Here is a 26637-nt window from a genome sequence, read left to right on the forward strand (position 1 = left end):
ATCCTCCCTAAACACTGCCTTGATCCCACATTTTTCTGACCAGCAGGAATTGCCAGAGCCTCTTCCTTCTCTGTCAAGTCATCGTTACACCTCTTCTGTAAACATTCTTTCCCCTCTTTCTGTTCTCTTTAGCTTTCCCACAACACCGTCCTACCATTGTCCAAAATCCCACTGAGCTTCTCACAAACTCCCAGAATCACTGAAGTTGGGCAAGACCTCCAAGGTCATCGAATCCAACCCGTGCCTGATCTCCACTTGCCACCAGAGCTCTGAGTGCCACCTCCAGGTGTTCCTTGGACACCTCCAGGGGTGGGAACTCCAAACCTCTCTGAGCAGCCCCTTCCAATGCTTCACAACCTTTTCCATGGAGAAATTCCTGCTGATCTCCACCCTGAGCCTCCCCTGGCCCAGCTTGAGGCTGTTCCCTCTCCTGCTCTCCCTGTTTCCTGGGAGAAGAGTCTCCCTTGGTTCCCCCCTCCTTCCAGAAGCTGTGCAGAGCCACAAGGTCCCCCCTGAGCCTTTTTTTCTCCAGCCTTGCCTTTGCCCAGCTCTGGAGTTAAACTTTCCCCTGGTTCCAGGAGAACACATGGTTTTGCTTAGCTCTGCCGAAGGAATTCCGAGCCGAAAGTCGTGGATGTGGCTCTGCCAAGGTAAAGTAACCTCTGCTGTGAACTTGGACAATCAAAGCTTGGCCCTGTTTGTTTTCCTACGTATGGATTTACCAGCTGCTGCTCTCTAACATCCCCTGATGTTTTCTTTTTCCCAATCCAGACGTCATTGCTGGGTTTTTCATTCCCTGTGCAGGGGTAGCCAGGTGTCCCACGAGGCCTCTCCTCCACCCAGGGATCCAGCAGGGAATCCCAATTTACTGTTTGGACCAAATTTACTGTGAGGGGAACAGGTACAAGCAGTGTTTTACACACTCAGCCCCCAGAAAAAGGCTTGCAGAAATCTTAATAGAAGCAGAGGAAAATGCCAGGTGATCCTGGAAGAGCTGCTGGATGTTTTACATTAATTTTTCTGAAATGTTTGCTCCGAGAAATTTATTTCCTTGGAGATTTTTGGGTTGGAAAGGGGAAACCTGACTGTAAAAGTGTGTATTTTCTCTCGTGAGACACCTGACTGGTCTTTGGGATACACTTCATTCTATTCTGAAGGAAAGCTTCACACAGGGAGCACATCCTGGAGCTGTCACAACCAGAGCTTGAAGCTTGTCATTGTCAGGTGGACATTTGTGTTCCCAAAGTTTGGGATAACTCCCAAAGGCTCCCTGGCTTGCTGTGTGTCCCTTGTCCCTGCCAGGGGATGGTGTCACTTATCCAGACCCACATCATGGATTGGTCACACTGGATAAGAACAACTGGCAGCTCTTTGTGCTGTTTGTGATTCACACCAACAGTTCACCACACACCTTACACTGAAAAATTGGGGTTTGAGCCTCAATTATCAGATTTGCACAGCCTGGGCAAGAGCTCAGGTGTGGTTTTGGACGTGGTTTCCATCCTTGGTAAAGGATGAGGAAGGTTTTATAAAAAATAATTGTGTTTTACAGAGCTGCCTTGACACAAAAGAGGGTTTGAGACCATTTTCTTGGCTTGTACAATGACAATGATTTCACACAGTGTCATTTAGAATTTCTACGTGGTGTGTGAGAGAGCAGTGGGATTGATTTAGGCTGCAAACAGAGCCCTCCAAAGCTCAGAAATGCAACAGTTTCAGTTGTCTGCTGGATATTTGCACCAGAAAATGTATTTTCTGTATATTTGTTCTTTATTTTCTCCGTACAGTTGTCTCCACAAGCTGCCACTCTATTTGGGTGCACGGGATGAAAAACAGCTTGAAAACCTTGCTAAGTCTTTGTAAAGAAAGAGTTTCTTCAGTTCAGAGGTTTTTATAACTTGCCAGGTGTCAAAGTGTTCCTCAAATGACATCAGTGCAGATTCTTGGGCCAAGTTGAAAAAATGACATTTTGAACAAAATTTGGGAGCTGTTATCACTGACCTTTAGAGTGCAGAGAAAAAGAGGTTTGAGATGTGGGTCCCAGCTCTCCCTGATTGTGTCACTCCTGGAGATACTTGAACACATTAAAAACAAGGAGCACGTTCAGGATCCCTGCAGCCCCAGGGAAGCATTGTGAGCAGCCTGGCTGGACCCAGCTCCTCACCTGGAAAACCTCAGCCTGTGTTCCTGGCATGTGGCTTGTCTTTGCTCCAGAGATCCACAGGCAAAAACAACAACAACAAAAAAATTAAAAAAAAAAAATCATCTGGCACCAAGCTTGGTATAACCTCAGGGCCAGAATCCAGGGAAAAGCATCTTCAGGGAGCAGAGCTGGGAAGAGGAGTCTCTGGGGGAGTGGGATGTAATTCCCAGCTCCAGGCAGAGCTGCCTTCAGCCTGGCAGAAGCACAGGGGACAATGCCTGTGTCCCCGTTTTCTGAAGGGAGGTTGGAAACTGGGAAGGGAGAAAGGAGGTTTCTGCTCCCTTTTCTCCCAGGGAGAAATTCCTGGGGAAGAACCAGAAGGGAATCCTACACAAACCAGTACAAATGGGATAAAAACCCTACAGAATGAGTCGTGGGAAACAAATACAGCAAAATCTCTGCCCACCAGAGCTCCCCATGGCACAAGCAGGAGCAGATGGGATTGTGGCTGCCCTTTGTCCCCAGGCTTTCCCTCAACCTTTTGGGCTTGTTTATTTGGGTGAGTTTTCCTTAATCTGGAAGGGTTCTGGAGCTGTTTTAAGCACTGAGGCTGCTCTGGCTCTGGGCTGAGCTCCACAAACACCCAGGGCAAGGTGAAGTGGCCAAGAAAGGCTCAGCCCTCCAACCTGATGGGTAAAAATAACCCGGGCAGAGTCTGGGAGATGAAAGCACCCACAGCACGTCCCCAAACACAAACCCTTTAATGAGGTCGAGCCACTGGGGCTGGCCCAACAATTTTAGGGGCTCTGGTGGCCAGGGTCCCCATGAATAGAGCACTTGTGGAAGGCCTCCTGTGCCACAAGAGGGGAGACGGCGCAGGGGAGAACAAGGCTCAATGAAAGCTTTTAGAAAGCTCTGCTTTTCCAGGCCACGTTTAACATTTAAACTGCTGCGAACTTGATACCTCCACATTCAAACTCCTTTCAGGACAGCAGCACACAGAAAAAGGGAGAAAAACCTGTTTGGCTAGATTTTCAGGTAAATTTAGGCTTCTTCAGGAGCTTTATTCCTGGCTTTTTATATTAGTGGAAGGCAGGTAATTTAAGACATTTTTGCAGGCTCACAGCAGTGTCAGGGCTGCTCATGATGAGAAAGACATTGAGGGGCTGGAATGTGTCTAGGGAAGGGAATGGAGCTGGGGAAGGGTCTGGGGCTCCAGGAGCAGCTGAGGGAGCTGGGGGGGCTCAGCCTGGAGAAAAGGAGGATCAGGAGGGACCTTGTGGCTCTGCACAGCTCCTGGCAGGAGGGGACAGCCGGGGGGTCGGGCTCTGCTCCAGGAACAGGGACAGGAGGAGAGGGAACGGCCTTAAGCTGCACCAGGGAAGATTTAATTTGGATATTAGGGGAAATTCCTTCATGGAAAGGGTGGTCAGGTTTTGGAATAGGTTGACCAGGGAGTCACCATCTCTGGAAGAGTTAAAAAAATGCATGGATGTGGCACTTTAGGCCGTGGCTTAGTAGCAAAGTGTCAGTTTTAGGTTAACAGGTGGACTGGATGATCTTAGAGGGCTTTTCCAACCTTAGTGATCCCATGAGTCTCTGATTCCTGGGAGATTTGTGTTCATTTGCATGTTTGCATTTGCAAACAGCCTTGTGCTAGAAACAAACACTCAAAATATTCCCAATACCCCCATGACGGGGTCCTGGCCCTGCCAGGTGTCCCCGTGTCCCCCAGCAGCTGGAGCTGCTGCTGCCCAGGCAGCTCATCCTCAGCTAATTAACTGATGGGTAACGAAGCAGGGGAGGCTGTTCTGTGCCAGCCCCACTCTGTTCCCATTCTGAGGGACTCTGTCCAGCCCAGGTGTCCCTGCACAGGCAGGACAAGCTGTGAGCACCCCAGGAACTCAGCCAGGAGCCCAGGTCACGTCCTGCGAACCGTTTGAACCCACAGAGCTCTGGCAGCCTCCCCAGCTCCCAGAGTTTGGTGGATGTTGCCATGGAGAGCAGGAGCTCTTCCTGCCTTGCCTCTGGCTGCTTTTCCAGCCCCTGTGCCGAGGGCAGGGAGCACAAACCGTGCAGGGAGGCACGGAATGCCTGGAGAGGGAACAGGTTGTGCTGCTGTCCTCAACCAGCAGTGTTGTCATCCACCTACAGCCCACAGGTGCCTTCATGACCATAAATAGCCCTTGGTGACCTCCTTACACCACTCCTGGCTTAGTGGTGGGGGTGTCCAGGTGCTCAGAGCTGCCAGGAGCAGCCTGGAGCCTGTGGATGAGCAGGACACGCAGGGGAGCCAAGAGGTGCTACCTCCCTTCAATTCCATAACTTGCTGCTGCCTGAGAAAAAAGGGAGATTCACGTTGGACATCAGAAGGAACTTCTCAATGGAAAAGGTGGTCAGGAATTGGAAGGGGCTGCTCAGGAATGTGGCAGAGTCCCCAGCCCTGGAGGTGTCCAAGGAAGGCCTGGATATGGCATTTAGTGCTCCAGGCTGGTGACAAGGTGGGGATTGGGCACAGCTTGGTCTCAGTGATCCTGGAGGGCTTTTCCAGCCTCCCTGATTCTGTGAAAATTGCTTTGGGCCCACAATGTCACGAGGATGCTCAGTAAATTCCTCCTCTCCGGGGCCAGGGGCAGTGGGAGATGTCACCTGCTCGTCCCTGCAAGTGTGGAAGTTCCAGCTTGCACCACAGGCAGTGTAAAACCCTCCCTGCAGAGCTGCCAGGGAGTTCTGCTGGGTTGTTTCAGTCCTTGGACATGGCCAGGCAGGAATTTGGCTAAGGAAGGGCTTCCAGGTGTAGCTGTGGCACCACGGGAGCATCCCTGAGCCTGATGCTGCTGGGATGGGATTCAGATGGGCTCTGGCAGGGGCAGCTCTGCAGCCATGTGGGGTAATTTGGGAATGACTGAGGCAGGAGGTGATGGAATGGTGGGGGACAACCCTGCCCCGACCTTGCTCCAGTGAAAAGCCAAGCCACGGATCAGGGGTTTAAATCAGCCTGGTCTGGCTGAAGATTCCCATAGCAGGGAGCTGGAATGAGATGGTCTGGTCACCCAGCAGAGTGGGGGTGAGCAGGACACGGCCCTGGCTCCCTCATCCCAGCCTGAGGAGCTCCTGCTGCTCTTGGCAGCCCCCAGGCCCGCCAGGATTTTGGGAAGTGCTGGATCAGCTGGGGGTGGGACTCACCTGTGCTATAAATAGCTGTCCTCTGCAGGAGCAGGGCTTGGGCTCCGAGTCAGTAAAACATTCCAGCACGTGCTCACTCACGCCCAACCCTTGGCAGAACCTGAGCATCTGCTTATTTTCAAGCCTGCACTTTGAAATTTTGGGGGCTGGAGTGGTGCTGCCATGGATGGCCAAGCTGGATGTCACTTTTGATGGGTTTTGTTGACTACCTGGAGCTCCAGGGAACGCTGCCTTCAGGTCTAACACTTCAAAAGAACAACAAATAGTCTAAAGCTGAATATATGGGAATAAATAGTCCCACAAATCATCTGCTGTTAATTTAAAGTCAAATCAATTCATTTGAATCCAAAAGCAGCAGAGCAGCTTTCAGCCTCTGAAGACCATTGAATATTACTCTTGATATCATCAGTAAAAAGGATTGCAGGGCATGTTTTATTTCACCAAGAGCATTGAGTGCTTTGCCAAACTCTGTCTCCTGAGGGTCACTGCAAATGTGTTCTCCTGCTTTCCATACAGTGTGGTTGTGCAACTCTTTAACTATTCCTGCAATTTTAGCTTGGAGGCTTCTCTAATGCAAAAGTGTCTCTTGGTCTCACAGGTTTATCTCTGCCTAATAAATGAATTATGAGCACCCTTCCTTACAGGGCCTGAAGGGGCTGCAGGAGAGCTGGAGAGGGACTTTCCCTGGAGGGACAGGACATGGGGGAATGGCTTTAGGATGAAGAAAGTGAGATTTAAGTTGGATATTAGGAAGAAATTCTAGGCTGTGCGGATGCAGAGACCTTGGCACAGAGAAGCTGCCCCTGGATCCCTGGAAGTGTCCAAGGCCAGGTTGGGTGGGGCTTGGAGCAACCTGGGGTAGTAGAAAGTGTTCCTGCCCATGGCAGGGGGTTTGGAACGGATAATCTTTCAGGTCACTCCACATCCATGATTCCATAACCTCACATGTGCCATGCTGCCACAGGAGATTTTTTACCTGAAACATGAGAACAAACTTCCCAGCAGAGAAGGTGCAAAGTGAGGTGCTCACCTAAATCCCTCAGACAAGCTGGACTGTGCCAGGCCTATGTTAAATTAAATGAGCAAACAGCAAATGGACATTGCTTGTTTTAGACCTTCATTTACCTTTTCTTCTGCCTCACTTGGAGGAAAGACCTCGGTGGGAAGCAGGAACATTGGGCAGCTGCCTCTGAGCACTGGGTGTCTTTGCCACGTTTGATTCCCTGCAGCTGCTCAGGGTGAGTTCATTTATCTCCTTAAAGGAGGAATTCCTATTTTTTACAGGGTAATTAGCAGGCTGATGGAAACATGGAGAGAGCAGAAACCCAAATATTTAGGCAGAGCCATAAAGCACTTCCCAGAGCTGGCCCCGCAGCTGCAGCAAGCGCTGGTGGTTTTTGGGTGATACATTTGTCCTAAGGGATAAATTGCTGGAATAGCTTGAAGCGAGCATTGCCTTGTGCTTGCACGTCACTGTGCAGGGCAGAGCTGCACTCATAACCACCAAGGGGGTGCTTTGGCCTCACTGAGCTGTCCCCAGTCAGTTGTTGTTGTCCTGGTGTTGGGTCCCTGGATGTGGCAGAGCCGTGCTGGATCACAGCAGCTTGGCTGGGACAAGGGACATCCTTCTCGGGGGAGAGAGCTCTCAGATTTTGGGAGGCTGTAGGTCTCCCCCCATGGATGTACTCCAGGGTTGGGGATAACTCCGTGCATCCTCTTCTGGCACATGGATGCTCATCCCGCCCAGGGCAGCGGAGCAGGTGCCAGCCCAGCTCACACACTCTGGATTTAATAAAGATCCATAGTGTTGCTGCTGAAAAGTCTGAATCAGTCTAGTCCTGCTTGATCTCTCCCTCCCTTTCAGCCTTCCCAGCTAATAATGGGCACATGGAAGTGATTAACAGAGCCTCGTGTGGCTGTTCCTTGTTGTTTGTGCTCCCTCAACGTGAGCTTTATCTCCCGGCACGAGGGGGACGTGTTTGGCACGTTGGACCCACCAGCTTTGCCAGCTGCGGGAGAGCACCAGCTCCTCCCCACACCCCTGGAGTAAGGAATTTCTGATTTTCTCCTGGTGATAAATGTGTGGCTTTAATAACCAAGATAAGCTCAGTCTTTGCCTGAGCTGCGCAGTCCTTGTGTTGCTTTTCCTTTGCTGAGCAACGCATCTTGAGCATGTTCTTGTGACACTCCATGTCCTGCCATCCATCAGCAAGTCCTGGTGGATCCATGTCAAATGCCAAAATTGAGCATAGAATAGGAAAATCAAGGAAAATCTTAGAAAAACTTTCCATGTCTGTTAAGAAATCTTGTTTTCTTTGACAAATGTTTACTAGAAAGTTGGAGCTCGGCTCCACATTCGGTCCAGCTGGCAGCCAGTTCACAAAGTCATCCAGAAATTGTTTGGAAACCCTGTTATTGACAACAGTAACCATTAACACACTCAATGAGCTAAAAAATAGTGCACATATGGGTGAAAATAAGTGCAGGGCATGCATCTGTTTTTGTGGAAATTAAAGGAAATGAAGAATAATGGAATCACAGAATGGTTTGGGTTGGAAAGGAACTCCAAGCTCATCTTATTCCACCTCTTGCCACAGGCAGGGACACCTTCCACTCTCCCAGGTTGCTCCAAACCCTGTCCAACCTGGGCCTGTAAGACTGAAAACATGGAATTATGAAGATGGTGAGGAATCCTTCCAGGAGGTTGGGTGGATCTCATGCAGTTTCAGATCTTGGTTAAGTTCTACCAACCTTTTTCCTTTTCTGTCTTCTTTTGATCCAATTTATTCCAAACCCTTTTCAGCTGAAGAACAGCCTCCTGGAAGGGCTGCTGGCATGGCTGGATTTTTTTGGGCTTGTTTGCATAACTTTGGATGTGCTCTTTAGGTCTGGAGTGCTTGTTTTGATCTTTGTTTGAATAATACTTGGAGTGTTGATCCATGGCATGGTTTCCTGCAGCCTCCAAAGAGGTACAAGATGAAAAAAAAATTATATTGTTTGGTTTAGGGGTTTCTTTAATTAATTCTTTAATTTTTGTCTTTAACCCAGTGCTGCCAAAACCACCACTAAACCATGTCCCCAAGTGCTGCACGTCTTCTAAACACACAAAGGGCATTTTGTGGCAATTATAATATAACTTAAATGATTTGGTTTCTCCTTCTTTTTGGCTGGAAGTCTGGGAGCTTTTGGGCATTTCCTAAATCCATTAATTTATGGGAAGAGCACCACTGAGTGATTGGGAGCTGGGGAAAATCCTCTTAAATGTGAAAAGCCAAACCTAAATGCAGAGACTGAAGCAAACACTCATGTACTGGCAAAATGAAATGTTTCTGTTTTCCTTTCTAATTCCTGCATTTCTGGGAAAGAAGTGAGGAAGTGTCAGTTTAAAATCCATAAAAATGGTACCAGAGATTAAATCACAGAGTACCCAGGGCCATCACATCCATAGTCTGGGTGTTCTACCTTGGAGTAGTGGAAACTCCCCATTTTCACCCCCAATTCCACGGAGTTTAAGCAAGCACAGCTTCACCTCCTGGGAATTTTGTGGAGGTTCTCCTTCCAGGGATGCACCTGCTAAAAAACAAAAGGAAATCTGGTAGGACCCCATCGTATGGGAAGAAGAGCAGACCCAGCTTCTCAGCACAAAACAGGGACACTCGTTTTACGAAGAGACACACAGGTGTGTGAGGACTAATGGGATCTCCCCACCAAAAACCCCTTTTCCTGTCTGTTGGACCACAAAACCCGGGCAGAAGAAACACCTGGTGCTCCAGGGGTTGTTTCTGAGGTTGATAAAACAGGAAAGGAGCAGTTATACCATGAAGACAACACAGCCCAGCAGTACCCAGGTCAGCACACACCTCTTTAGTTCCACTCTTCATGCAAAATCAGCATTAAAATGGGCTGAAGTTGTACTTTTGTTTAGAAATAATAAACTTACCACAGAGCTCTGGTCTGATCTTTGGGCTCTTCCATGTGATCTGCCCTCATGCACAAATACAGGAGCTGATGCCTTTGGAATATTCCCTTGGGATTGCCTGGAGTGCCCTTGTCCAAGGCAGACCCATGGCTCATTTACTGGCCCAGCAATGATCCACAAAGGTTCTTTCCATGAAAAAAAAAAAATCCCATTTCTGTATCAGCATAAGATTTACTCCCTCAGCTTGTTCTGAGCGACTGTTTGACTGTTTGGCAGGAAGTGATCAGGTATTCTGGAAATTCAATTAATTCCCTGGGTCACAGGGTAGTCCTAAGACAAGGAGTTAAACTTGTTTCCTTTTCCCTTGTTTTTAAACTCATTTTCATTGTGTCCAGAGCATAGCTGAGATAAGCTCTGCAGTAAACACACATCAGGACCACATTCTGCAAGGAAACATATTTTTGTCCTTTTTTTCCCCTTAAACCAGGGCTTTAACTGGATCCTCGTCTAATTCTCAAGGTCATTGTTAAATATTTTAAATACTTGGTGAAATGCCAAGCTATTTTCATTGCCTGAAGTTTTCTCCTTGGAGAATGCTTGCAGACAAGGAAATGTGTCATCTTCAGCAGTTGTGTCAAAGAGAAACCTGCCTTGACAAGCATTTTTGTGACTCAGGAACTTGTTTTATTTATATTGCCTAGGACTCAATATTTATATAATATAAAGTTTTATTTATATTGAGTAGGACCAAATGTCTTGGCATGTATTTAATCACCAGCAGCAGTATTTAATTTAATTTAATTTTACGCATTTAATCTCTGCAGCAGGACTGTGGTTATTATAGGTTTTATTTATTAGGGAAAAATTGTTTTATTGCTGTGCTCTGTATTAAATCTGGACTGAAATCATCACCAGGCTTTAGATGGGCCTGGATGAAGCAGGGGAAGGTCTGATGGCCCCCCCTGCTTAGGGCACATTTCCTCTCCAGGAATATCCACAGGGCTGGGGAAGGCAAATGGAGAGAAAAATGGATTTTTCCTTTCTTCACATCCAGTTGTGGGAAATCATTTTTAAGTGAAAGCCTCTCCCAGGCAGGGCAAGAGCTCCTTGCTGGTTTGGGTCAGGCCTTAATCTACCCTGGAATAATAATGCCTGAGCAAACCTGGGTCTTGCAACAGCTTGGTTTTATTTTTTCTCAATTTTATCCTGGGAAAAAAAGGGAATTAAGATCTTTCTGTGACACCCCTTCACCATCACTTCCTTGAGGAAGGAGCTGAGGGAGCTTAAATGAGGCTGGAGTTTGCTCCAGGCCTGTGCTCTGGACTGAGTGTGGAGATGGATCAAAAATGCTTAACGGATAAATTTATGGTTGGTCTGATTGGGAATTCTGATTTGCTTGGAGTAAGGAGCAAACAGAACTTTCCAAAGCTAGGTGAGGCATTTGTGTTCCTTTTGTGAGAGCAAGGCAGCATTATTAGTCAGAAGAAAATTAATTTGACATAAACTGGTCATTTTTATTTCCTTCCAAGCCTTAATTTTGATTTCTACAGGTGATTTACAGTGAATTCCAAAGCCTCTGGAAGCACTGGGCATTATCCCTGCTACAGAGCTGGGCTGAGCTTCATTCCCCTTGGTTTTTCCATGAAGGTGTCTGTTCATAATTAAATAACAACAGCAATAATCTTGAGGGATTTAATGAAAAAGTTAACAAAACATGGCTTGTTTAATAGAGAAAACAAAGATCTTTTATTTTGCATCTAATTAATCCCTTCTTTCCCCCTTTGTGGCTTTTTACCCCCTTCTCAGGAAAGAAGACAGTAAAAATTCAGATTAATTTCTTTAATTTCCTTGTCCTTAATGAAAATTTAGGGAGATCATAATTCACATGAGTACATTCCATGGAGTGAGGAGAGAAGAGGGAGGGGAGAGGGTGAGATTCCCAAGATTTAGCAGGTGGAGCCATCACAGTGCCTCAGAGGAGATTGGAATGATGTTTTTGGGGTTCTTAGCAGTTTTGGGGTGGCTACAAACCACCCAAAACTGGCACAGCTTTAGGAGAGAGGCAAAAGGTGGAGGCTAAAAACCTGACTGGATAAAAACCTGACTGGATAAAAACCTGACTGCTCCAAAACCTGACTGGATAAAAACCTGTCTGCCTAAAAACCTGCTCCAACCAGAAATAGAGATGGTTCTGGGGAGGTATCAGTGCGGATATTATTTCTTTATGATCTCTTCTCTGCCCCCCTCAGTATTTGTTTTACACAGCTGCCTCCAACATCTGCTTTTCATCTCTGCTCTCTGTCCATGTAGGTATTCAAAAATGCCTCCTCTTTCAGCTGCTTTCTGTGCCTCCTGCCTTGTCAATGAAACGTGCAGATAATTGAATTCAAAAATCACTTTAAAAGAGGTTATTGAGTCTTTTGCACCCAAATAATTAAAGGAGTAATGTCAGCTGCCTTCCCCACAAGGGAAGATGGGGAAAAAGAGCAGGATGAGCCTGAAATTTCTCAGGAATCTGAAAGGAGGCTGAAGCCATTCTGTAGATCCAATTTGAGGAGTTTTCCCACCTTTCTGCTGGATGGATCTGAAGCTGTTTCCCAACCCTTCCTCTGAGCACTTGGAGCAATCAGATCCCAGCCTTGGAGCCCAGGATCTGCCTCTGGAGCATTTGGATTCCTGGGAGAGCAGCTCCCTGTGGTCAAGCATCAGAAATCCCTGATTCCATGGATTTTGGCACCAACTGGCATGAAAATGTCTCAGTCCTGGCACAGCAGGTCCTGGCAGCTGTCTCTGAGCCCTGGCAGGTCCTGGCAGCTTCACCCTGCAGGGAGGGGGGTGTTGCACGAGTGGGGCTTTGCAGTTACTCCGTCTCACTTTCAGCCTGAAATGCTCTCCCTCCTCCCTCCTCCCCGGGCCACGAGGGGTTGTTGCTCTTGGATTAAGGAGCTGCAGCTCCGAGGCTTTTCTCAAAAGCAAATACAACTTTTGACCCCAGTGAGGAGCAGATTTTGCCTGGCTCCAAGGCCAGCAGCTCCACGAGGCTCCTGATGCCTCCTCCCTCTCATTCTCACTGCAGCCTCCTTGGAGAAAAACCTTTTTCTTCACAGAAAATCCCTCTGCTTTTGATGTTTTCCCCATCCTTTTTTATTTATCTCCTTGGGCAGAGCTCGCCCTTGGAATAACACCCCTCCACACTGCAGTATCTGTGTGCTCCTGGGGCTGAGCTTCTCCTGCATCTTGGATCAGTCACAGAACAGGAAAATCTGCATTTCCTCATATAGGTGATCAACAGTGAGGTTTAGACCCCCAAGACTGAAAATTGGGCAGAAAATACTCCCAGGCTCAGGGAGGGCGGTTTGAAGCATAACCCACCTTCCAACCCAGGGGAAAAATGGGGTTGGTATCCCTTCCTCCTTCTCCTTCTCCTTCTCCTTCTCCTTCTCCTTCTCCTTCTCCTTCTCCTTCTCCTTCTCCTTCTCCTCCTGTTTTTTTTCCTCCTCCTCTTCCTCAGAGTTACAATGGGCAAACAGCCCATCAAAAGGAAAGGAGACTGGGAAAAAGCTGCCAGGTTATGGCTCTGATGTCTAGAAGGTGCAGGGGATTTATAGAAAAATAACAAGGAATAGAACTGGGGCCAGGTGGGATCAAGGTCTGCAAGCCCTGGAGGTTCCCAAGGTCTGGAGGTCCCCAAGCCAGCCCTGAGTGGAGCCCCAAGGTCAGTGTCCACCTGGATTCACATCCCCTGGTTTTGTTTAGCAGGCAGAGGAAAATCTCCTGTGCTTCTGTGCCTTCCTCCATCTGAAAATGTAAACTATGGTAAAGTATCTGCTCATAGTGTGACCTCTTCCCTTGAGTGGGGGTTCTGTTCTGGGGTGAATTCCAGCAAACCACGGTGTTTACAACAAAAATGCCTTTTTTTGGTGTTCCCATGCCCATTAAAAATCCTTGGGGGAGAAGCTGGAGAGTTTTCATGGCTCACTCAGGGAATTTGAGAGAATAAATATTCCTACTTCACTGTTTTAAAAAGTAAAAGAAAAAAGACATTAACTAAAATCAGTTTTAAATAATTGTTTGGTACCTCCTGTGGTGCCGCATCTGCTCTGAGTTTTAAACCAGTGAGGTGCTGGGTTTTGCACCCAAATTCAGGTTTGCAGCAATCAGAAACAGACTCAGCCCTGCCAGGGCTTGGAGCTGGCAAGAGGTTGGGTGCCCCAGGTCATCATTTCTAAATTCCAGGAGGGATTTGGCCCATTCTGGGAACAGGGCTGTGCTGGACAGACAAAACCCTTCCCGAAGGATTCTGGCTCCCCACCGTGGCAACAGCACGAGTTGGGCTGGGGAATGTGCCAGGGGGGTTGGATTAAATGGCCTTTAAAGTCCTTTCCAACAGAATCTTTCTGTGGTGGCCACTGGCAACTGGGAATTGCAGCCCCTGGGAGGTCCAGCTGCTGTTCCAGGAGCTGCTTCTGCACAGGGCTGGGGGAAATGACAGTTCCTGTGAGGGACAGGCAGAGTCCCACACTTCCCCATAGTCACCCTGCTCTGTAAACAAACTTCCATGTGCCTGGAGACAGATCAGAGCCCGGGACCCCATCCCTCCGCTCCTCAGCACGCCCAGGGAAAAGCCAAGAGCAATAGATTTATGGAATCCAAACATCACAAATGCAATTTATTTACACTGCTGACGCCAAAAGGAGAAGCAGATGCTTCTGGTTTGGATGCCTGTCCAGCCTAATTTCAGGAAAACATGGGGGTCAGCATGAGGGAAAGGAAGGAATCAAAACTTTGACTGTGTCACCCCCAGTTCCATCCCTGTCCCATCCTCGCAGCCGTGTGTGCCTGAACAAAGCTCAGCTCTCTAGGAGCAGCCTCCAGAGCCACCCCTGCACCCACAATCCCATTTTCCCTATTTCTGCCGTAAGATATCCATCCAGGATGCCTCCAGCAGGGCCAGAGGGTTGCAGAGCAGTGCAGGGCTCCGGCTGACTCGTGTGGCAATGGCTTGTCCTGACTCAAACCATCCTGGGCTCAAAGGAGCGAATAAACAGCCCCGGAGGGATTTACCTGCAACTGCACCGTGCAAGGGACAGGTCCCAAACAAGGTGTGAATAAAGGGGAATTGTGTGGCCACTGAAAGGTGTGGCAGGCAACCAGATGTGGAGCTGGCTGTGACCTGCTGCCTCCTGTGCTCCCTTGTGGGATCACAGACTGGTCCCTTGGGAAGAGACCTTAAATCCCATCTAATTCCACCCCCTGCCATGGCAGGGACACCTCCCACTGTCCCAGGGTGCTCCAAGCCCCATCCAACCTGGCCTTGGGCACTTCCAGGGATGCAGGGGCAGCCACAGCTGCTCTGAGCACCCTGTGCCTGCCCATCCTCACAGGGAACAATTTCTCCCAGTATCCCATCTAACCCTGCCCTCCTCCATCCCAAAGCCATCGCCGCTGCGCTGTGCCTTTGCCCGAAGTCCCCGGAGAGCAGCCGGGTTCTCCTCCGGGCTGGCCCGAGCCCCGGCTCCCAGCAGAGGGCACGATGTGCAAGCGGGAGCGGCGAGCCGGGAGCGATTCCAGGGATGGAGCAGCAGCAGCAGCAGGAGCCGAAACCCCCGGGACGGGCCGTGTCGGAGCCGGGCTGTGCTTGCGGTGGCCAGGGCCACTCACTGCCCCCAGCCCGCGGCCAAACACCTTCTTGCGCTCTGGGAGCGCTCGCTTTCGGTATTAAACACCCCCGGAGGTCCTTGAAGTGGCGTTCGGAGGAACGGCTGTGAATTCAAGAAAATGGAGCCGGCGTCTGTTAGAAGAAGCCAAATTGCCCCTAATTTTCCGGAATTTTGATCTCGAGAGAGCAACATTTCCCAAGAACATTCAACATCGTCAAACGTGATTTATTGCAGGGAGCAAATCCATGTGCTCAATTCAGTCGGCTCTGTGGGTCGTGTGAGGTCTAAATCCAAGTGTTTGGATTATAGATGCATCAGGAAACTCATCTCTAAAAATGACTAAGTTGTAGAAAAATACTTAGCTGTCCAAGTCTTTCCTTCTCCCTGGATTATTATCAAACTTTCTTTGAAAGAGGTTTCCCAGCAAAAGTAGGAGAAAAGTTCCCTTCTTGCCTTAATCATTAAGTAAGGCAAGCATTCTGTGTAACCTCAGCTCTAATTTTAGGATTTTAGTCATTCCTATGACATGGAAATTTCCTTTTCATGACCACCCTTACGTATCTGTTCCCAAAATTCTTTTCTTTCACCTTTCTGCTTTCATGGTGCTGCTGCAGTGATGCAAGTCCTGGCTAGCACTCACTTACAAGCAGTGAAATCTAAACCACTTTTCTTCCAAGAGGCAAAGTTTACACAAATCCAATGTCCTGGGAGAACCTCTTGTGAGAGGGAAATGCCTTCCTTCAGCTGCCCCATACCAGCTGTGATCTGCTCATCTGTGCTTCCATTGGAATTCCCTGTTGCAGGAATGGGTGCATCACCCTGCAACCCAGAAAAGGCTTTTGTGGTCCTGGAGAGGATGGATTGGGGGGTTGGTGCAGGAAATAACTCCAAGTTAAACACAAGTGGTCTGGAGAAGCTGTGGTTGCCCCATCCCTGGAAGCGTCTGCGGATGGATGGTGCTTGGAGCAGCCTGGGATAGTGGAAGGTGTCCCTGGTCATGGCAGGGGGTGGATTAGATGACCTTTAAGGATCCTTTCCCACCCAAACCAGTCCATGATTTTGTGATTCCAAGCTCTTGGCAAAGGCAGATTCTGAGCTCTTCTGAGATAATGACCCCACAGCCACAGCTACTTCAACCACCAGGAGCTAGCCAAAACGACTCAGGGAATCATATCCAAGTGGAAAATAAAAATAGTTCATGTGCTTTAGTTGAACTGCAGAGAAGCCTCTTTCTTTCAAGGATTTGGAACCTTCAGATAAGGATGTGAACAAGGGCAATGGAGAGTCTGTCCTCGACTGCAAAGTGCTTTGGGTGCCCCAGCCATGCAGATCTCTCCAAACCTGATGTTCTGCCCCAGAATTTCCTTGTGGAGCATCTCCTTCCCTTTCAGCCTGACCACTGCCACACACCCCAGCTGCTCTCAGGAGGGACATTGGGTCAGCAGAGGATCACCAAGGCTGAAGGGATCTCCAAGATCACCGAGTCTAACCTGAGCTGTTCCCTGTGCAGAGGTGGCACCAGCCAAGGGAAAAGCTAAAGGCTGCTCATCCTCTGGGGAAATCACTTCCTCCCCTTGTGCTGGGTGTGCACAGGGCAGCTGCTGGCCCTGGGGACAGCAGGAAGGGCTTCCCTCCACAGCACCCATCAGCAGTGCAGCAAAACCACCAGCAGCCCCTGGGTCTTCCCTGGTGGCTTTCTGCTGACAGGGGGAACTCTTCCATTTATCAGTTTGATCATCCTGTGCCGGGCTTTGTTTCCTCTCCGTCTGCAAAGGTGATGAGAAGTGGGGCTGAAGGGTACCAGCTGCCAGGAACTGCACCACAGCAAAACTGTGAATCTGCTGAGATAGGACAGGAGATAGAACACCCCCAGTGCCACTGGGTTCTCTCTGTCTCTCTTAGCCAACCAAAGAGTCAAACATGGTCTAAATGTTCACTATAAAAACCTTGACAATGTGGGCTGTAACAAAATAATCCTCTCTTTAGATATCTCTAGCAGAACTTCAGCAAAAATGCATAAATAATGTCCAGGCTTTAATAAAATAGATTTTTATTAATTACAGCACTTCAAGTAACATTTCATCTCTCCTGGGAGTGTCTCACTTCAGGCTTCAGGAGCAAGAACATGTTATCACAGTTCATCAAGTTATTAGAACATCCTTCCTGCTGACAGGATCAGCTTTGATTGGGAGTGTTCATCCAAGGGTTTAATTGACTTGATTACATTTCTGACCTGCTTTTACAGATCTCCTGCCCTCAGCAGAGCTTCCTTTTGAGTCTCCTGAGAAGCAAAGTCAGCACTCAGCACTCCCTGCTTGTGCTGCAGCCACGAGCTGGGGATGGTAGAAAGATCTGGGAATGGCACAAGGATTTGGGAATGGCAGAATCATCTGGAGATGGCAGAACATCTGGGGATGGCAGAACATCTGGAGATGGCAGAATGATCTCAGGGTGGCAGGAAGATCTGGGGATGACAGAACATCTCACAGAAGTTCAGTCTCTCCTCACCACAGCCTGTACCTGGAGGTCCCATGGGAATTCAGGAGGATTTGGAAGTGCCCACAGCCATGTGTGCGTTGGGCAGTGTCAGAGGTATCTGGAATACTTTGTGCTTTGCTGATAAAATCCCAGAGTGTTGAGGAAATCCCAGGAATCACCAGCTGGGAGCAGCTCTCACACATCCACCCAAGCTCTGGTGTGGTCAGAAGGACATTGGTGGCCGTGATCTTCCACACCTCTGCCAGGGGAGGTGGGACAGCTCTGCAAATGCCAGCAAATCCCTTCCTGCTCTAAACCCACAGCCATGGAATCACTGGAGATGCCTCTGGATGCAGAACATGGAGTCCTCCACACAGGGGGGTCTCAAACTCTCTCTCCTAGGGCTGAAGCAAACATCTCCATTCCAGCTTTCCACCCTTTCATTTCTGAAGAAGGATGTGAGAGAAGCTGTTTCCTGCTTTGCTGTGACAACCTTCCAATAACAGCTCCAGAATGTTCCAAGGTCTGGCATCTCAGCCCAGCTTCGTCCCAGGAACTCTCCAGATGGGGCTGGTGCCCTGAGCCTAACTTGGACATCTTGGTGCTCACCTTGTCTCTCCATCCCACCTGCAAAGCTTGCAAAACTTCTCCATTCCACCTGAGTCAGGAATAATTTAGGACATAGATCTTGTCTTCAGTAAACAGCTACACAACTCTTGGCTCAACAGATCCCTGAGGAAGCATTTAAGCACTCTTTTTATATAAAAAACAGTGGGGTTGATTTACAACCATGAAATGTCTTTTGTTTCACCTCTACAGTGAATAAAGTCTAAATAAACACACACTAGCTGTGGTGTCTCAATGCCAAGGAGCACCTCAGCCCCCAACTCCTCTCAATAACAGCTGAACAGTACCAGGAATCAGGAAGGTTTAAATTCCCTGGTTATTGAACAGTTTCCAACTTGTTTGGAATTGCGTTCAAGGGTCTTGTGTTTCTCCAGCATTCCCAGAAGGAACATCCTAGTTGGATTTGAGTCTAGACCTGGGAGACATGCTGAAAAATATCTTGTAGTAGATGTAGACGTTGATAATCCTCAGCAGAATTCCCAGGACGTAGCTGAGGGACCTGAGCAGGGCCGCAGCCACGCTGGAGAGCTGGACCAGGAGCCCCGAAAGGCCGTGGGAGGGAGCGGGGGCACCGCTGGCCCCCAGGCGCTCATCCACGAGGAGCAGGGCACACTCCGCGGCCACCAGCGCCCAGACGCCGCGGGACAGCAGCCTGGCGTTCCTGACCGTGCGCAGGGGCCGCGACTGCGAGGGCAGGAAGGTGATGGCGTAGGCCTCGAAGGCCACGCAGCTGAGCAGGACGCAGCTGATGTGGGCGTTGGCCATCAGGAGGATCCGCGCCGCGGCTGCCGGAGAGACAGCGGCACCAGAGCTCCCCAAAACCGCGTCAGAAACAAAGCTAAGGAAAACCAGGATGTCTGCCTGGGCCAGGCTGGAAATGAGGACTGCGGTGGACTTGGAGGAGACCTTGGCAGACTGCAGGAGGATCAAGGTGTAGGCGCTGCCCAGCAGCCCCAGGAGGGTGCTGACAGCGTTGGAGGAAGACAGGACGAGGTATTGGATATACTTCAGCGCCAGGTATCTTCTGAGATCTTTCATGTGGTCTCTCTCCATTGAAATTCCAGTTAGGGAAGAATACCTAGAATACATATTAAAAAAACCCCAGTGATTAAATGTAAAATTAGCAGGATGGATTCCTGGCAAATTGTGATGGACCAGCACTTGTACAGGCACATTCCAGTGTCAAGAACCGGTTGGAGATGATGCCAGCTCAGGATCTGAGCTTGTATTTACACACTCGTATCATAAACAGGAATGAAGTTTGTAAAGTGCCTGGATATTTTTAAACATCAGCATAATTTGTGTAATCTTGCACTGAACAAGTATAAGCGTGAATTTTCCCCGTCCCTGAAGGGGAGGAGCCAGAAAATGATAAGATGCAGTTCCTAGAAAATATTAAAATAATATCTGAATTCATTTCTAACAAATAAACAAGGAAATTGTTATCTAAATGGGAGAGATGAGATAAAGAAGAACAATGTGAGTTTCTCACAGATAAAGAAAATTGATTTGAGCCCAGCTTCCTCCTTTATCAGGGTGATCAATCCTGGTGGGAACCAGCCAGTGTCACATAAGTTGAATTTTCTGAAGAGTTTCGATATTGTTTCATGAGGCACTTTTAGGGAGGAGCAAGGTAAGAAATGTGGCCCAGGTGAAGCTGTGGTTAAGTCTTTCACAGCTGGATGGGAAACCGAGGGAAGGTTCCTTCTCAGGAATTTGAGGAATGATGTGTCAGGCGGGGCTCTGCAGAGATCTCACATTTTGTGGTTTTCATGAACTGCAAGAAGGGGCTCAGCAGAATTTAGGCCTTGACTGAGGTGTGTGACCAGTTTTGAGACCAACAGCTCAAAAAAGGTGTCCCTGAAGAAGTTCCAAGGAGGCTGATCCTCAGAGATTGAGCCGAGTGTAACAATTCCGTTTCCCTCCTATTGTGCAATTACCTCCATATGTAAATTCCCAGAATTCCCAATGTCAGCACCTTGGAGCTGGTGTTACAGAGCTTTTCCAGTGCATTACCCAGCAGGTCTGGGTGCTTGCTTAAGTCATCAGCTGGGTTTCATTTTGCTGGGGTGATGGAAGGATGATAATCCCAAATGATTCCCGTGAAATGTAGGGTGCCAGGTTTTTGAGACTGGGATTCCCATTGCTTGTAGGGACTTGACTGGTACCAGGTTGACTCATCTCAGATTCAAATGTGCCTGTTCTTCTTTGTCTTGAAGTGTTTGATCCAATTTGCTGAAGGATTACTTTGGGGAGGCAGTAGGTAAAGGTTTCTCCCTGTATTTCAGCTGAGTCAGCTCATCATACCCTCCCTTCCCACAGTGATTAAGTGGAAAAACGATTCTGCATTTTGTGGCAAGTGTAAATTATCTTAGAGGTCTTCTCCAACCTTAATGGCTTCATTATTGGTTTGACACTTTGTTTTGATGCACATCACCAAAGTAATTCCAATCTAATGTAACAAACCCTAAATCCACAACACGGAACTCGTGCAAGTCCCCAGCTCCAAGAGGAGGAGAACCAAGTCATGACATGACAGGCTGAATCCTGATTTATCTTCTTGTCTTCAAGCAAGTTACTCCTTTGAGAAGTACATTAAGGATCTCCTGTCATTATTTTTTTTTCTTGTAACCTATTTCTGTGTCCATTCATTATATTTTTGAGGAGATAAATTACGTGCCTTGATAAAGATCTTTGCTCCTTTTAGGACCACCATCCATGGGCTGTATTCACAGCAGATCTTATCTATGTGGAGCATTTGAACTCAGAGCTTCTGGACTTTGGCTCCTACCTCACCCCAGGGTTTGGTGATGAGTCCAAGGAGGAGCGTTAGGAATCAAGAACAGCCAGAGAAGCCAGGGGAGGTGCCCAGGGCAGAACCCTGAGGAGATTAAAATGTTTCTCCCATCCTCTCTTCTTGAAACTTCAGCATTTTCCATAGTGCTGCCAGCATTTTCCATAGTGCTGCCAGCATTTTCTGAACACCAGTGTTCATTTTCCTTTGGAAAGGAGCTGGAGCTTCTGGATGGAAGGTGCCTTCCTGCTTCCTATTGGTGACAGCCAGAGGCGTCTGTCCCTTCATTCCACAGCTGTCCCTCGAGGCAGAATCGCTGCCAGGGCTCCCTCCTGCTCCCTCCACCTCTTCCAGACTATAATTTAGGGGTTAAAACTATCATCCAGAATGCAGCAGAGCGGGGTTTGATTTCCTCCTTCGCCTCAGGGGATCGAGATGTTTATCTCCTGTGGGTGGACAGGGATTGTCCTCCTGCCTCCCGAGGGATCTGGGCACAGTGTGAGAAAACAGGTGACACCCCTGGCCAAGGGTCGAGATCATGAGCAGCCCCTGGGTCACCACACAGGCATTTGCACGTGTCTGGTAGGGAAGAGACATCCCCGTTCCTGGCTCCAAGTGCTGTTTGGAGTCATCTGCTCCTGTGAATGAAGCAGAGCTGGGAGATGTTCCCAGGTGCTGGAGCTCCATCCATGGAGACTTGCAGAGGCCCCTGGCAGAGTTTTGGCACTGCCAAGGAACATCCTCCATGGGGCCACGGGCTGGGCTGTGGCAGGAGGAGGCAGGGAATGCTGCCCACCCCACAAGGATGCTGTGAGGGCACAGTCCCCGCTCCTGTCACCAAATCAGTGCCAGAGAGCACCTGGGCACAGCACTGGTCAGACACAGCCTCTGCACAGGTAAGAGAAAGGTAAAACTGGGTGAAGAGCTGGTGCAGGAAGAGAGCACATACAGCACAGCTGAAGCTACAAACTCCACCCAAGGGGCTCACCTGAGCTCCCACTGCCAGGATCCCCATCCATGCCCTCCTCCAGCTGGGAAATCCCACCAGACATTTGGTGAGGAGAGAGCAACCCCTCCCCTCTGCCTGCACCTGGGCAGGTGGGATCACACCAGGTATGGGAACAGGAGTGAGGAGCTGTTTCCTGAGTGTCTCCAGAATGGCCACACTCGGTGAAGGAGGAAACCTGAGCTTCACTCTTTTATTTACAGTTTTCAAAGCAGCTCTTGTGGCCTGTGGTTCAGGTCACCCACAAGAGGATTCCTGCACATGGGCAGGGGACACTTGGACAGTTTTTGGTCAGATGAAATCTAAGTTCAAGCTCACAAAAGGTTTCCTGAACCAACACTTGGTGTTTTCAGTGGACTAATTTTTTTATTTCCACAGAAATCTCTCCTGACACACATTCCAAATTCCAGTTAATAATAACTGCTTATTTGTCATAAGTACACTGTTGTTGTCTAAAGGCTACCCAAAAATATCTTCTGCTCTTAAACAAGTAATTACTTTCAAAATTCCTCCTGGAATGATGTCAAAGAATATAGAGAAGAGGAGAACAAATTAGAAGGGCAGATTATCATTGAATATCCCATCTGTAATGAAGTGCTATTCCTTATTTGAAAGGGAAAAATACTTACATTTGCTGGAAGAAGCAGCCAGGGACAGTTTTCTGCATCCCTGCAGTGTGTGTGATGTCTCAGCAGAGCTGAAATGTGCTGTTTTCCTTGGAATGATTCCTGGTTTTTATACAGAGCACCCCGTGTTCGGCTCCACGTCAGAGGTGAGGCCACGGGATTTGTTTTGCTGGGCAACTTCCTCCAGAGCTGGTTTCACAAGGATTACTCACTGGAATCATGGTGCCCATTAACTTTCAGCTGTCTGGAAAAACTGATGGCCCGAGTGGAAAAGGAGTCCCAGACACTTCCTCACGCACAGGCTGGAGCAGATTACAGGGGGCGATCCCGGGCTTGTCTGGGTGCTGTGTGAGCCAGCACAGGTTATCCATGAGAAAATCCCTCTGAACAAAGGAAGGATGTCCCTGGCACGGCTGGACCGGGCTATCCCAGCAGTGTTTGTGTTGGTGTTGCCTGGGATACCCAGGTTTGGTGCCGCTGACGCTGCGCTCCTGCTCCTCATTGTTCTCCAGGGTCGGAGCCAAGTCCTCCCCTGTTTCAGGAAATTTCCTCACGAGGCATGGGTGGGCAGCAGAGGAGCAGAGGAGCATCCCACAGGCACCGTGGGAGCAGCAGAGGACACATCTCCAGCCACAGGAGCACGGAGCACAGCTCCATGTCCCAACCAGGACATGGAAGCAGGGAATGAAAGGCAGGGACACTGCCTCGGGTCCTGGTCAGCCAGGAGGGCTCACTGCCCGCCCCACACCAGCCCTACCATTCCCTCAGCGCTTCCTGAAGCCGTGGAGAGCTGTGGAAGTAAAAGCAGAGGAAATTCCAGGTGCTGCAAAGCTCTGGCACTGCTGTCCCCACCTGAGGATGGTGCAGAGAAGGAAGCCCAGTGCTCCCCTCCTCACCTGGAGACTCTGGGGGGAACATCTGCCAAAGGCACCCTTGGAAATAGGGACGGGGCTGGGTGGCAATTAATAGAATTTGTGCTTGGATTTCATGTGTAAATATTAATTGTTGTATTTGACTCTAAGGAGTAGGTTTTGCCAGGGACTTTCCACTGCAGTTTTGTGTTTTAAAACTTCTGCTATACTTCACAACTTCTATTATCTCTTACAAGTCCTATTCTATTTCACAACTTCTGTTGTATTTGCTTATTTTTCTTGCCTGCCACGATGATACAACAGAACCACCAGCTGCAAGAGCACAAATTCTGCAAACTATTCACACTTTTCTCAGTAGCTCAAAATTTCACAAGGACTTGGGGACAGATAAGATGAACCCTCCATCTCCCAGGGCACCACCCTTTTGGTGAGAGCTTCCCCTGTGCCACCACGCTGTGAAAACAGCAGGAAACTCCTTTTTTGGGGGAGGTGGGAGGCTGAGATGGGGGATCTGGTCCTGGCTGTGCCCAGTTTCACTGGCCATGGGGAAGGTGCTGGAATCTTTAATAATCTCTCTCATTTAATCAGTTCATCTTTACCTCCCCCATGGCTGGTGGCTCCTCCTTGAACCCCCCCAGTGCCTCCACATACAGAACAAACAGAGCTTTCCCAATTGATTTCTATTTGCTGGGAGCTGGTTCCCAGTATTTTTCCATAACCTGTTTATTTTGTGCTACACCTTTGTTTGAAGGCTGTGCCCAGCTCCCTACTGTGATTACTGTGCCCTTTAAAGCTGAGGACTTTATCTTCCTTTTTTTTTTTTTTTTTTTTTTTTTTTTTTTTTTCCTCAGCTACCGAAGTTAATTAGAATTCAGCACTATGTAAGAAATTTTCAGTTTTCTTCTGTCTGAAGCACTTCACTTTTAATCCATGAGGGTTTCCAGCACTTTTCCCTTGCAATCTCATAGAATAACAGAATAATGGAATCACAGTGTGGTTTGGGTTGGAAGAGAGTTTAAAGCTCAACTCATCCCAGCCATGGGCAGGGGCATCTTCCACTTTCCCACATTTCTCCAACCCCATCCAACCTGACCTTGGACACTTCCAGGAATGGGGCAGCCACAGCTCTCTGTGCCCAGGGCAATGACATCATCTGAATATTGTGTATTTTTAGGAAGTTTTTTAGCACACTTAAAGATTTTGAGGAAATGGAGAGAGGACAATTTCCTTTGCAAATAACTCTGCAGTTTGGTGCTACAAACCAGGCCCTGATTCCTGATCCTTGGTCCTTATCCAGGTATCTGATGGTTCCATCCTGATCCCTGGTGATTGATGGCTCTGCTACTGAGAGTCTGGGCTGCTCTTCTCATGCTTTACCTTGGTTTTATTTTCTCTTGGGTTGTTTGAGAAGCCAGAACAGCTCCTGTCAGATCTTCACACCAAATGTCCTGGTTCTCCCCTGGGCAAGGGTCTCCTGCCTGGACATCTGACTTGACATCATCTCCCATCTTTATTTTCCTCAGAGAATGTGCATTTCTTCAGCACCTTTTGTGGTTCCCCCTTGAACTTCTCCACAATTCCGCCTCTCCCTCACCTGACAGAGTTCAAGAAGCTCCTTTTCAAAGTCAAGCCCAGCTGAATGATTGTCTCTTCTGGCTGGAAAAGGAAGAAGGGGAGAAGCCAGGTAAGTATTGCAGGCGTGAGGAGGGGTTGGGTGACACGGGGCAGAGTCTGGAGGGCAGGAGTGACTTGTCACAGCTCCCACTGCCACCAAGCCACAGCCAGAGCTCCAGAGCAGAGCAGCAGGAGGCTGCCCAAAAGTGCTGAGCTGACCTCCATGCCCTTCCTGATGGGGAAACAGCAGGTCCTGCATGCTGGAGAAGCAGGAACTGGCAAGGGTCAGCTGTCCCTGCTGGCTCAGGCATGGATGTGTGACCTGGGTGTACCCTGTCCCTCTCTCAAGAACATGAGTTTCCCTTTTGCATTTTTTGAAAGACCTCATCAACAAAGGAAATCATCATCTCACTTGTTTTATTGCCATTATTCTCCAATTTCAGGGTAGAAAAGGAAATTACCTTTTAATGAGAGCAAATGAGGGATAAAGCATTACTAATGGAATGTTTGTGCCTTGTGGACAGTAATTCCAGACATAAAACAGGATTTCATCAGCCCCTTCTCAAGAGCTGGCAGGAAAGATTTCCTTACAGGGAGACAGGGACAAGGTTGATGGCAGAATCCTTTCTGCTAAGGTGCAGAATGGCTCAAGATTACAGAAAAAATGTGTAAGAAGTGGTGATGATTCATAAAACTGGAAGGAAGGACTCAGTGTAAGACATTTAATGCAAATCTTAGTGTGGTCTGCCTTCCTCCTTCAATAATTCCCATTTCCAGTGCGGAAATCATTGTGGAACAGCACTTTGGGACATGCCCTTCTTCCAGGAGCTAAGGTGGAAATTCTCACTGCTGCCCTTAGCTGAAATTTCGGGAATAGCTTGAATAAGTTTGGAAGTTTTCAGCTGAGAGCTCTTCTAAGGAATCGTGCAGGGAGGGCTGAGCTTCCCCAGCCCTGCTCAACCCCCCGGGGCTCTCATCCTGCAGAGCTCTGCCCCTGCCTGCTCCAACCCCTCCCAGGAAATCCATGGAGCTCCTGGATTTCCCCTGTGCTGTGCCATGGCCAGACCTCTGTGGGGTTTCTCTCTGCTCCTGTCGTGGTTTCACCTCAGTCTCTCACCCGTGTCCAAATGCTCCTGCTCAGATCAGTCTGGTTCCAGTTAAAAAATCAGTGCTTTCCTTTGAGTCACAGCATTTCGCTGCTCAGCTCATCCCCAGGGATGAAGCTGGCAGGAATTTCCCCGGAAGCCACAGATTTTCTCTATTTTCTGCTTAACTCATCCACCTTCCCCACCCTCACACTCCCCCCATCCTGGCTGGGCTGTCTCCATCCCCACCACGGACCCATAGCAGGAAATTATTTCCATACAGGGTTTTCCTCAGCCACAAATTTCACCACTTTTACCATTGCAGTGCTCAACCCCATGCCCCTGGGAGGGAGCCAGAGGCAGTGTGGTGCTGGGATTAATCCAGGGCAGGGTGCCAGGGCCACTTCCACAAGGAGGTACCAGCCCAGAGGGGCTCCAGCAGAAGTGCTGTCATCCCATGGCTCATCCAATACAGACTCACCTGGAGTAGGGTTTCTCCAACTTTTACACCGTGTGTAAAGTGAGAGCAGAGCAAATACTCATTGTGGTGGTGGTGGGGGTAAATGCAAAGTCATTGGAAAAGCCAAAGGAGCTTTTGGGATTGGAAAAGGACAGTGAAGGAATGGC

General features: G+C 48.8%; 2 protein-coding genes across 3 annotated transcripts in view; one reads left to right on the plus strand and one right to left on the minus strand.

The window, feature by feature from the left end:
• CYSLTR1 (cysteinyl leukotriene receptor 1) overlaps positions 1 to 26637 on the plus strand; it is a 90097-nt gene that overhangs the window by 47687 nt on the left and 15773 nt on the right. For both annotated transcript variants that reach the window (XM_085570861.1, XM_085570860.1), the window contains one exon: positions 24835 to 24995. The gene's annotated coding sequence lies outside the window, so the exon portion shown is untranslated. The remainder of the gene's footprint in view (positions 1 to 24834; positions 24996 to 26637) is intronic.
• LOC146763265 (uncharacterized) lies at positions 3253 to 22914 on the minus strand. Its single transcript, XM_085570869.1, has 2 exons — positions 22443 to 22914; positions 3253 to 19091 (listed from the first exon to the last, which is right to left on the minus strand). The coding sequence occupies exons 1-2, from the start codon at positions 22478 to 22480 to the stop codon at positions 18407 to 18409; spliced, it is 723 nt and encodes a 240-aa protein (XP_085426995.1). The 5' UTR covers positions 22481 to 22914; the 3' UTR covers positions 3253 to 18406.

This window comes from Lonchura striata, chromosome 4A (genome assembly GCF_050655825.1).
Source record: "Lonchura striata isolate lonStrDom1 chromosome 4A, ASM5065582v1, whole genome shotgun sequence".
NCBI lineage: Eukaryota > Metazoa > Chordata > Aves > Passeriformes > Estrildidae > Lonchura > Lonchura striata.

Bases quoted from the DNA above. Each gene is read 5' to 3' on its own strand.
- LOC146763265 (XM_085570869.1), bottom strand. From the start codon at position 22,480: ATGCAGAAAACTGTCCCTGGCTGCTTCTTCCAGCAAAT. The intron at 19,092-22,442 runs GTAAGTATTTTT...TATGTATTCTAG, and splicing joins GGCTGCTTCTTCCAGCAAAT to GTATTCTTCCCTAACTGGAA.